The 11140-nt window shown below is 34.2% G+C and overlaps 1 protein-coding gene across 2 annotated transcripts; it reads left to right on the top strand.

Annotated features, from left to right (window-relative positions):
- The first annotated feature begins 1825 nt into the window (after positions 1–1825).
- Positions 1826–11139, top strand: LOC122575226 (atrophin-1-like). 2 transcript variants are annotated; one of them, XM_043743901.1, is made up of 7 exons: positions 1826–2042; positions 2894–3178; positions 3261–3396; positions 3495–3614; positions 3699–3799; positions 4795–5208; positions 5774–11139. In XM_043743901.1, exons 1-7 carry the CDS (start codon positions 2040–2042, stop codon positions 7226–7228), a joined length of 2514 nt encoding a protein of 837 aa, XP_043599836.1. In that variant the 5' UTR covers positions 1826–2039; the 3' UTR covers positions 7229–11139. The 2 variants fall into 2 exon arrangements, with proteins under 2 accessions (XP_043599836.1, XP_043599837.1); XM_043743902.1 differs by having other exon boundaries at positions 2881–3178.
- Position 11140: the final 1 nt, after the last annotated feature.

The following is an 11140-nucleotide window of genomic DNA, read 5'->3' as shown; positions in this document are numbered from 1 at the left end:
TAATGCTGTGATATTTCATCGAGTATATTATTTGACAAAATACCTGCTTTTTTTCAAGTAAAAATTCATCATAAAAGTTACTGAATATATTTCTAGTAGTAATAAGTGTGTAAAAAATTTATTTATTGGGATATTAATAAAGTTACAGATGGCATAATGATGAGAGCGGTACGGCGGCGAATGTTTCAGTCTTTCGAAGTCAACAATGCTGTGAGGAAGCACATTTTAGTTTTTCTCTCCGTTCTCGTTTCTCGTTTCAATTTCAGTGTTCTTATTCGGTTATTCATCGCGGGTTAGTCCATAGGTAATCATGTTTGTTACTGAGAAGCAATCCTTTGAATGTCTACGCATCAAAAATTAGGTAAGCTTCGTGAATAAAGGGAAACCAACATGAACCATAGTAACCGCAATCAATCACCGCCATTGTGATAAAATTGAATTCATCCACAACTTCGGTAATTTTAAACAATATAGATTTAAAATTAAAAAACACGAATGCTTATATAACAATAATTTATTATTATATTTACTTTACTGCCGGGTGTAACTTTTTATATGAAAGAATGCTCCAATCTTGTTGAAATTAGTACTCCAAATTTCATAGTATTTCTTCAAAATTGACGAAAATATGGTAAATTTTGTAAATCGATGAAAATGGATAAAAATTATTATTTAAAAAATTTTAAAAATGAAAATTCTTATCTTTCTCAGTGCTATACAGTTAAAATATCGTATATTAAATAAATAATAAAAGAAAATAATAATAAACAGCGATGTTTATTATATTTTTCATTTTATATAAAAAGGATCTGAAAAGGCTATAACTTAAATTAATTTATTATATAACATATGTCATATGAGAAATATTAAACTATTTAATAATAATAAATTTTAAACTTTTTAATATCGTAAACTGTCTTGAAGAAACGGGAACTTAATATTTACATCTTCCTCAATACTTCTTTCATCCAACACTGAAATTTTATTATACGACTACGTATGACAGTTCCACTATATACTACTTACCAATAGTTATATGTTCCAAAACTACGGCGTTAAAAATAAATTTTCTGAATATAACTACAATTTTCACCAAACATGGACGAATATAATTTAGAAAATTTGAGTCACGTGTGACAAACGTCATACATAATGTACTGCAATATATGATATTTTATAAAATTTCCTAGAAGATTTATTTCTCTCCCCTTTTATAGCAATATAAATTTTCTAAATATATAACTACAATTTCTATCAAAAAGCGAACGTAATTTAGAAAATTTGAATCGGGCGTGATAAACACATTTTACTACATACTTTAATACATTATACTTTAAGAAATATCTAAGTTTCATTTTTCTTTGCTTTTATAGCAATATAGATTTTCTAACTACGTGTATAAATTACAATTTTCTGCCTAACAAGGGCAAACGTAATATAGAAAACTCAAATCGTATTGATCAAAAACATGATGTTACATATTTTAATATATTATATTCCAAGAAGTTTTTAAATTCATTTCCCTTTCCTTTTATAGTAATATCAATTTTTTAACTATATAACTATAATTTTCCATCAAACGAGAGTATTTGTACTATATAAAATTAAAATCCTACCTCTATTATTTAAATCAAATGTAACAAATATATCATATTATATATATATATAGATTCTATTAAGTTTTAAGAAATTAAAAATATTCATTTCTGTATTTTGGAACGTGCACGAACACGTATCGACGAGGCGGAGGATCTCGACCGTCGCGTCAGTCTGACGAAATCGAGAATTTAAAATCTGGAATATTAGCGCCCTGAACGGCGCGTATGACCGCCATCTTGTAAAAGTGTCTGTAGTGTTTGGAGGTTTAGCGAGAAGGAACAGCAGCTTCGCCGGAGGCTGGAAGTCCTTTTGAAGTGGTTGCAACGGTCCTTGGCAGTCCCTGGGCACCCAGGTGACCTCGTGCGAGGCCAGGGTACCTTCAAGCTGCTAGGACAACCTCACGGCCGACAAACTCATTTACACGCCCGACTATCGCGAAGATGGTGAGCATTCATACGCGAAGATTTTGCATCTAACCCTGTGACAAAATTCATTTTTCATACCGTGAGTACGTTCTCATTAACGAAGGTGACGTTACCATTGCTTGAGACAGTGGCGTATTAGCCTCGTTGTCCTTGTCAAATAATCCCCTATTAATTCATTGTTATCGATGCTTCGAATCTTAGCTATTAGGCGAACAGTTCTGTCGCTTGTCAATATTTTTAGGTAACGTTCGAGTAAATGCCATCGCATCGACGATTTCGACGCGTATTGTCGGCACGCTTCTTCACGTTCGTCCCCGATGCTTTTGTATAGTGAAACGATCTAGCATAACCTACGTTTATTTATCGTTATAGAAAAATGAACAATAATAATGTACGGATTGACGAACCAATTGTTTTTGTTTGGATGCAGGCTTTCAGATCACTGACAGTCCGATTAGTTTCATATTGATATTTGGGTGTCTTGTATATGTGTACAAATGATTATGGAAATTGTAGTTTTCATAGTTACTTCGGGATCGTGCCTATTTTCTTAATGAGTAACATATACACGGAAAATGTGACATTTACATAGTAACTTAATTAAGCACATAATTTATAACAAAATATAAAGTTTTATTGCCTACATTTATTTTTACATTATTTATTATTATTACTTTACCCTTTATTATTTTATCACTTAGTAAATTTTTGGTATGTCTATAATCGAATGTGTTCGATATAAAATTTTTGTATACTACAACTATATTCTAACATAGATATTCTATATTTATTTCATTATTTTTTAATTATATCCTTGCATTCTACATATATATTAGCTGCGTTGTTTTAATATTAGTCATGTTATTTAGAGTTCGGCATCAACGGGTGGTACTGAGGGGTCTAGTCCAGCCTCTAGCCCTGCCTCAGCAACAAGTCTCACAATGGCTGCACCAAAATATGGTACCTTGGTTCCAAATCGCATCTTTGTAGGCGGTATTTCAGCTAATACCAGTGTAGAAGAACTTGCTGAGCTTTTCTCCTCTTATGGCAATGTAAAGGCTACAAAAATAATTGCTGACCGAGCTGGTGTTTCCAAAGGTTATGGATTTGTTACATTTGAAACTGAGGAAGAAGCAAAAAGACTTCAGCAAGAGGTTTGTAATACATATGTTTAATATATTTAGTAGTTAAAGATATAACAACCATGGTAGTAATGTGAAATTATTTTGTTTATAGTCTGAATGCATTGTATTAAGGGAAAGAAAATTAAATATAGCACCTGCAATTAAAAAACAACCTTTCAATAGATCTTTGGATGGTGGTTCTGGCTCACCACCCTCTGTGCCTACTAGTACTTACTATTACCCAAATGGTTAGTGTAATTATATTTTGTAATGTTATAAATTTAATTTATTAATTAATTATAGTTACATAAATATTTTATTATATGAAATTTTTTATTTTTACCAGGTATGGGATTGACATACCAAAATGGCATGACATTTTATAACACAACAGCTCCAACACCAACAACACCAATTGCTCCACCGACCGATCCAGCAACTATTTATCAAGCTACTGGAGTGTTCGGTAAATTTCACGAAAAACCATGATCGTAATTTTTAGAAGATCGAAATGTTTATGTTAATTGAACGATTTGATTTCGATAATTAGGACCACAAGCTACAGGTCATCAAACTTTCACGCCTGTGATGTATCCGTGTCCTGCTCCATCTCTTTACATGCCACAACAATATCAGTATTCGCCTATGCCGGTAGGTAACATAACAGATAATAGACTATGCCGACTTCTTTCTCTGAACTCCTTTTTAATCTTGGGTCCTTTGTTCACGCCCTATCATATGAATTGTCTATGGGTATAGCTTGTATTTATATTAAACGATAAATCGGTTGCGGTTTGACAGACAAATGGTTTGATGGGAGAAGCCATACCACCGGCGTTTCTACCCAACCCTCAGCAAATGCCTACTTACGTCCTTCTCGACGCTATACAGTATTGAGGTCTAAAGGTACATGGTCTATGCTAAGTGACTAGCATGCAGCGCATTATCTTTGTGCGTTTTCTTTGTTGGACTTCTGCATGGCCTATCAGAATGCATGCACCACTTATCTTTTTTTCACATAATTAACGATTTGTATTAATAATCTCACATACGAGTTGCGCGTATGAATGAATGTAAATTTCCCATCTAGTCTATAAGTACACATTTATTGTGCTTATGTTGCAATAAAAAGAATTTTATTATCGTACAAAATGTCACAAGTATGTTGTTTTTCGTATAATGTGTTGTATTACAGCATAATGTTATTGATGATTTCATATTCACCTTTTGAAGCGCGCATTTATGTATCTTTCGACTTCTTCATTCACATTGTTCTATATGTTGTATTTTTATATTGCGCAGAGAATATGGAAAGAGACATGTATGACATTCATTGTCTACTATGTAGTAATCTTCTATTTAAAAGACGAAAAAAGATAAAAAGTATAAAATGTATAATTTAAATTATAGGCATGCACAAAATGTTAAGGTAAAGTATTTTGTATTTGAGTGTCCTGAAAACATCAATTGACAGCAGATTTCATCTTGTAACCTGTATATTGATCTTAGTACTTCCAAACGAGATCAACGTACAAGATGATTATATAATGTACGATATTTTCTTCTTTCTTTTATTCTAAAGATAGATCATCCCGGTATATTCTTTGAATAATTAACTGATCGATGATGTTTTTCTTTCTGTGCAGTACGAGTGTTATGCAGGGGCAGTCGCCGCCGGAGCTCATCAGTACTTGTATCCAACGAACAACTCGCAGAACAGCACGAGTGGCGGTAACAGTAATTCCGGAAGTGGTAACAATGGCACAGGGGCGACCAGTCCACCAACGGGTCCTCCACAGCCAATTCCATCTTTACCCCCTCCGCCGCCAACGCATTTCTATCCTCCTGCCGCTCCACCGCCGCATCATCATCCACCGGTGCCTGCAGGTCCTGCGCCTCCTCAGATGGACCACATTTATTATCCGTTCGCAGCTGGGCCCCATCCACCTCCTCCACCGCATGCATCCATGGGATTGACCGATCAGCAACTATTACTTTTCCCTACTGATGCCTCATGTCAACAAACGTCTTCGTCTGATGGTCAGGTTGCTCCTCAGGAGGTAAGTCACTATCTTTACTTCTCTTTTTTTTAGTAATATATAATAGGTTTCCATAGAATATAGTATAAAAATTTTAATGATTATCAGACTATAAGGAAGCCTTTTATAAGGTAGATCAATAGTCACAATATTTCATTAATTAATTCTAATAATAATTATAAGTGATAATTGTAAAATTATAATACGAAATTACGTAAATAATTATAATAGTTTTCTCCTCTAATTCTGATTTATTCTTTCCTGTAGTAAATTTTAAAGGTTGCATTGTATCTAAAAACAAAGAAGAACCATAATCTTTTTCCAACCACAGTTGTGGCTATTGGTTCATCCTACATTTACGCGATTATTTTTTAAACTGTTAAAGATATAAGAAAACATCTCTTTGAAAAGGGAATCTAAATACTGAGATGACTTAATTGTTTCATGCTAGTGTAAATGCAACATCATTAGCGTGTATAGAGATGTATCCATGATACATATCATGTAAATCGATCGATTATATTGATTAATTAAGAAAAGAACCAAGCAATGGACGGAAAACTACCATCTGTGAAATAAATCGTAGGATTCTCGTTCGACATCAAGCCACTCGGAGCAAGCACATGGTGAAACACAGGCTGCTTCAGGGTCAGCCACACCCTTGGTGTCCTTAATGCCCGTGAAATTTCCCATGTCCGGTCGTTACACCAATTATCATCCAATCGCGATACACACCGCTAACTTGTACAGTTCCCAGACATGTTTAAATGAAACTGACGATTGCAGTGGCAATCAGATGCATTGCAGGGCAATCGTGTATCATCCGGCAGCCGTTTACATTCCTCACACGCATACATCTCCATTTCATAACGCATCCGGTGGTACCAGCCTGTTGCCGACACCTCCGTCAATATCACAACAGTTATTCGATTCTTCGAACAAGAATCAGTGTTTCAATTCCAGAGATTACACGAAATCCGGGAACATGAACGGCCAAAATAACTATTCGAAATCGCAGAATCACGGGATCGCGTTGTCTCATCAGAATCCATTCTTTCGAGCTCAAAATGTAGGGAATTCTCAACCGTACAAGCATAGTAACATAGATGGAAACTATAAGTACACGACGCCGGCAATGAGTTCGCGATTCTCCATGCAATATAGCAAAAAGGCGGTTGGCTCGAACGTGGGCTCCCCGGCTTCCTTCGTAGCACAAAAGTCATCAGAGAATTACAACCAAAAATCGTTTGGTTCGAATACAACCAGCGGTCAGCCATATAGTTGCACGAATACACAGAAAATGTTTAATCCAGCGGCGAGTTTCGATTACGCGAACGGCCGTAAGACTAATAGCGGCGGTGATCAGTATTTCGAGAACGCGACAAAACCGAGTAACTATCCTAGCCGTAAAAATACGACGAACTATAGAAACAACGGGGTGATCGCCGGACAAACCGATGGAGGTAACAATTCCAATAGTCAGTCAAATGATAAATACGTGACTAATATCGAAAACGAGAATAGTAATTCACAGGGTGTGCAAGGGACGGAGAATAGTAGTTCGGAGAAGCCGGTGAGCCCACCGCCAGCGCCGTATTCGCCCATGACAAGACCCCTTCCAACTTTGTCACCACCCACCTCCCAGGTCCAGTTCTACAATCCAGCGCAAAACCGCTATCAGCCATCCTTAGCCCCGTCCCAGCATCAGCAGCAGCCACAACAGTCGAACGCTCAACGTCGGTACACCATCGCTCCTGCGTTAACCGCAAGCAGAAAACCGACGGAGAAGTACGCGAATTCCAATTCCCAGGCAGCTACCACAACGATGTTACGGCAGAACAAGTACAAGGTCAATGGAATAATACAGGCCGGTAACAAAGTAGCGGACGATAGTCTTGGAGGAGCCGGTGATGCTCCACCAGGCGTTGGAAGAATGCCGATAACACCGCCCGGAACGCCAAGGACTCATCCGGGTCATCCTGCTGGCGACCAAGGTCAGCTGAGCGACGCGTGCCATCAGATGCAAGCTCTGACCCTTTAAAATTCGTTCTCTCGATATACATTAATAACAACACGTATGCGTACACAGGCTCGATTCGTTTTTCCTCCCTTTCTTCTTCTTTCGGTCCTAACAGTACGTGTAATAACGATACGTACGTGTTTAATATAATAGGTTAGTGACAGGTAGATAAAGATATAGTTAGGTAGGTAGATAGATGCATCCCGATTTCGAAGCCGTATGAGAGAGAGAAAATAATAAATTAAAAGAGACGTGTCGATTCACGAACGATCCCAATAATTAATATATTTTGAAAAAAATCTGCATAGACAGCACGAATGCGAATGAACTTGAACACATTCGAAAATACACATTTGCTCTATTCTCTTGTGATCTCAATCCCAAATCTATAGAAAAAAGTAAGAAAAGGAAATGGAAACAAAGGAAAGAACGAGGAAAATATGCAGACTAGATAAAAAATCTCCATAAATGTAAATGTAAATTATTGCTCTTCGGTAAATTATTAAATGTACTAAATTGTTAAGCATTTATAAAAGAATATATTATATATTATATATTATATATATATATATATAAGATAAAAATATATATACGATATTTAAAGATTATTATATTAGTTATGAAAAGAAAACAATATATACGATTAATATATATTATATATATGTAAATACATATATACGTATACTCAGGTGGATGTGTATATGTACCTACATATATATGTATGTACGTATCTATCGAACAGAGCAGATATAATTAGAGTAACGTGAAACAAAGGAAATAAGAGAAAATTCGAAGTCAAGCTATATTATTATATATATCTCTTTAAATAAAAACCGAAATGTTTAACGAAAGAGACGAAGAAGAAAAAATGATAACAATTCTATCATAATAGATAATACAGATATGCTACACATTATTTAAAATCTATATATGTTATATATGCAGTATTTAACGTTTATGCGCGATAGGCTCGATAAACCATTGAATCTCACGAGCAAGGCTAGAGTAGGATAGATGGATTACAAACAGATGATAGGACAGAAGAAAACATACAAAAAAAAGGAAGTAATATGGTAACAACAAATAATATGTTATTATCGTACAAAGACGAGCGATTTGTTATGTGTTCAAAGAAAAAAAAAATGGTAGTGATGTCGATAAACGATAACGATGAAGCGGAGGGTAATAGGGAGGCAGAAATAGAGTTGATTTCATAAAAAAAAAGACGGTTGCTCAAGGCACTGCCACATCTCTCAGTTTTGATTTTCTACCTGATGGTAAAACCAGTACTTATAGTTTAATTAGAGTAACCGTGAACAAAATATAACTCATTCTCACGCAATTTCGAGACGCCACAGTAGAAAAAGAAATAATAATATACTGATTTACATTTCTTCTTTTTTTCGACAAGTTATCCGCGCAAGAAAGACGCAGGAAGAAATATTTAAAACTTAACAAAGAAACAAAAAAACAGAAAAAGGAGAAAAAGACAGATGGTCGTAAAAATAGCTGTTACAAAAAAAAACGATGAAAAAAGAGAAAAAGAGATGCCCTAAATACCCGAAAAACGAATACGGTAAAAAGATATACCTTTAAAAGAACAAAAAAAAACAAGTATGTAATAATGAATTAAATAAATGTGTCGGCTGTGAGCTTCCAAGCAAATAACAATAATTAAATTATTATAATATAAAAGGTTAAATAATATTCTACCTAATTGTTATGAACGTATAAATTTCTTTTATCTATAACGAGAAATGTGTTATCTCATATCTCGCATATTGTAGCTATTATTGTCTATTTAAATGAGGAAAACGAAGAATGATAACGAACCGAAGGTTTGTGCGGCGCTGTGATTTAGATGTCGCGGCGAAATATATAGCGGTTTATGTAAAAGAGAGAAAAGGGAAAGAATAAACAGAACGGAAGAGTAAGAAACAAAAAAAAAAAAGGGAGAAATATAATTCGAGGGACACGTAGATGAGACGACAAAGGCCTAGGACGCATATAGATTACCCGTGAGTCGTTACGAAAAGAAATTAATTTGTTGATAAAAAAAATGTAAGAGTGCCTTCTATTTGTTTTCGTGATTGTATTGTTGAACATTTGTTGCGTTACGTTCCAAGAGCCTCTAATGTTGTTATAAGAAAAAAAAGATGTTTGAAGAATGTTGTTCCTCTATTTATTTATTGATTTACGGGCCCCAGCACGGCCCAAAACCAGCACCCAGCGAATTTGAAAGTGTGAAAGTATGCTGTTAGGAGAATGGAATTCGGGAAAGGGAATTTAATTAGAAGCAAGGACGATTTTAAGGAGATATACAAAAAAAGGAATGGTAAAGACGAAAACGAAGTTTAGTAAGTGCGAATAAAAAATAAAACAAAATGTGGAAACATCGCATACGGCATTCGAGTCGCATGTCCCCCTTTTTCTTATTCATTAATTATTATGATCGTACAAGAAAATAAATAAAAAAAGAACGATATTATACATATGTAATCGAAATGGAAAAATGATAAAAGAAAAAAAAAGGAACAGAGCAGCTCGTTTCGGCACCTATTTCTATGTATAATACACAAGAAGATATCTCAGCAATATACAAATATAAATATATACATATAGATATATATATATATTATAAATATTAACGAACGAAAATAGATAAAAAACGTATACCGAAGGTATATGGAATGCGAGTGCGATAGGTGCGTATTTGGGTGTGCGTGAGCGCGTATCTGGATAGGTGGCTGTGATTATTGCGTGCAAGTTAAAAAGAAAACAAGATGAAAACACAGAGAACATGAGAAAAGAAGACAGTTTACGTGTGTAAGCATCCGTGTGTAAGTGCATTAATGTTGTCTCTCTCACACACATATACACACTACACACGCATATTTCATACACGTATACATACCTAATTAAATAAATAAATAAAATAAATATATATATATATAAATATATACGTCTATAACGAGAGGTAATACAAAAGCAAAAAAAAGAGGTACAATTCTATGTTCAGTTTGGTACTGATTTAACAAGTGAAACGAAACGTGTTTAAAAACAAGACGAGTCGTTTAATTGCAATTATTATACATGTACTAAATTCAACGTAGAATGGTGCTGATACGATATAAAATATAATATATACTTCGCAAAGTATATTATAATATAAAAGGAAATCTAAGATAGATATTAGCGGGTATGCGTAGTTGAACATAGGAATATAATTGATGTATATTACATACACGGTGTACGCGGTGTGCTTTCTACGATTGTGGATTATTATACGTTCACAATATGTTGCGTGAAATAGGTTTTGTCTACGCATGATGAAAGGTTTTTTGTTATTTTATATGAGCAGCTATTTCTTTTTTTATTAATTCGATACTTTAGCCAAATTTCTATTGCTGGAGTAAGACCGGCAATGATTCGGTATTGTTAAGCGTATTTCTAAGATAAATGAACTTGTGCAATCTCAAGAAACATACGAACTAGATTTTTTGTTTTGTTTGCCAATCAGCGATTGCACTATTATATTTTATTGTAATTTGGAAATTATGTATATGGAATTCATTTGAGTTCATTTTTTTGTAAAGTGATCAAATCATATTCCACAATCTATAAAGCATGCCTCCTAAAACACAGAAATTGATGTATTAAGAAAAATAAAAAACATAAATTATACATAAATGATATGTAGGTTGTACAACAAAAAAAAACTAAGTACTCGATGATAATAAAAAAATATATTACGTATAAGAGATGCATATATTTAAAAACAAAATAAAGACATCTGTGCATGAACATTATATAGATGGAAGAGCCATAGCAAAGAAAAAAGGTATAGACTAAAATAAGTGTGAGTCTCTCCTGCAAATATATAATAATAAAATCTCATTAAAGATATGAAATATACAATGCTCCAATACATAT

Source organism: Bombus pyrosoma, linkage group LG14 (assembly GCF_014825855.1).
Source record: "Bombus pyrosoma isolate SC7728 linkage group LG14, ASM1482585v1, whole genome shotgun sequence".
In the NCBI taxonomy this organism is placed as follows: domain Eukaryota; kingdom Metazoa; phylum Arthropoda; class Insecta; order Hymenoptera; family Apidae; genus Bombus; species Bombus pyrosoma.
The sequence above is the reverse complement of the archived record's forward strand: the minus strand, read 5'-3'. Positions and strand labels throughout refer to the sequence as shown.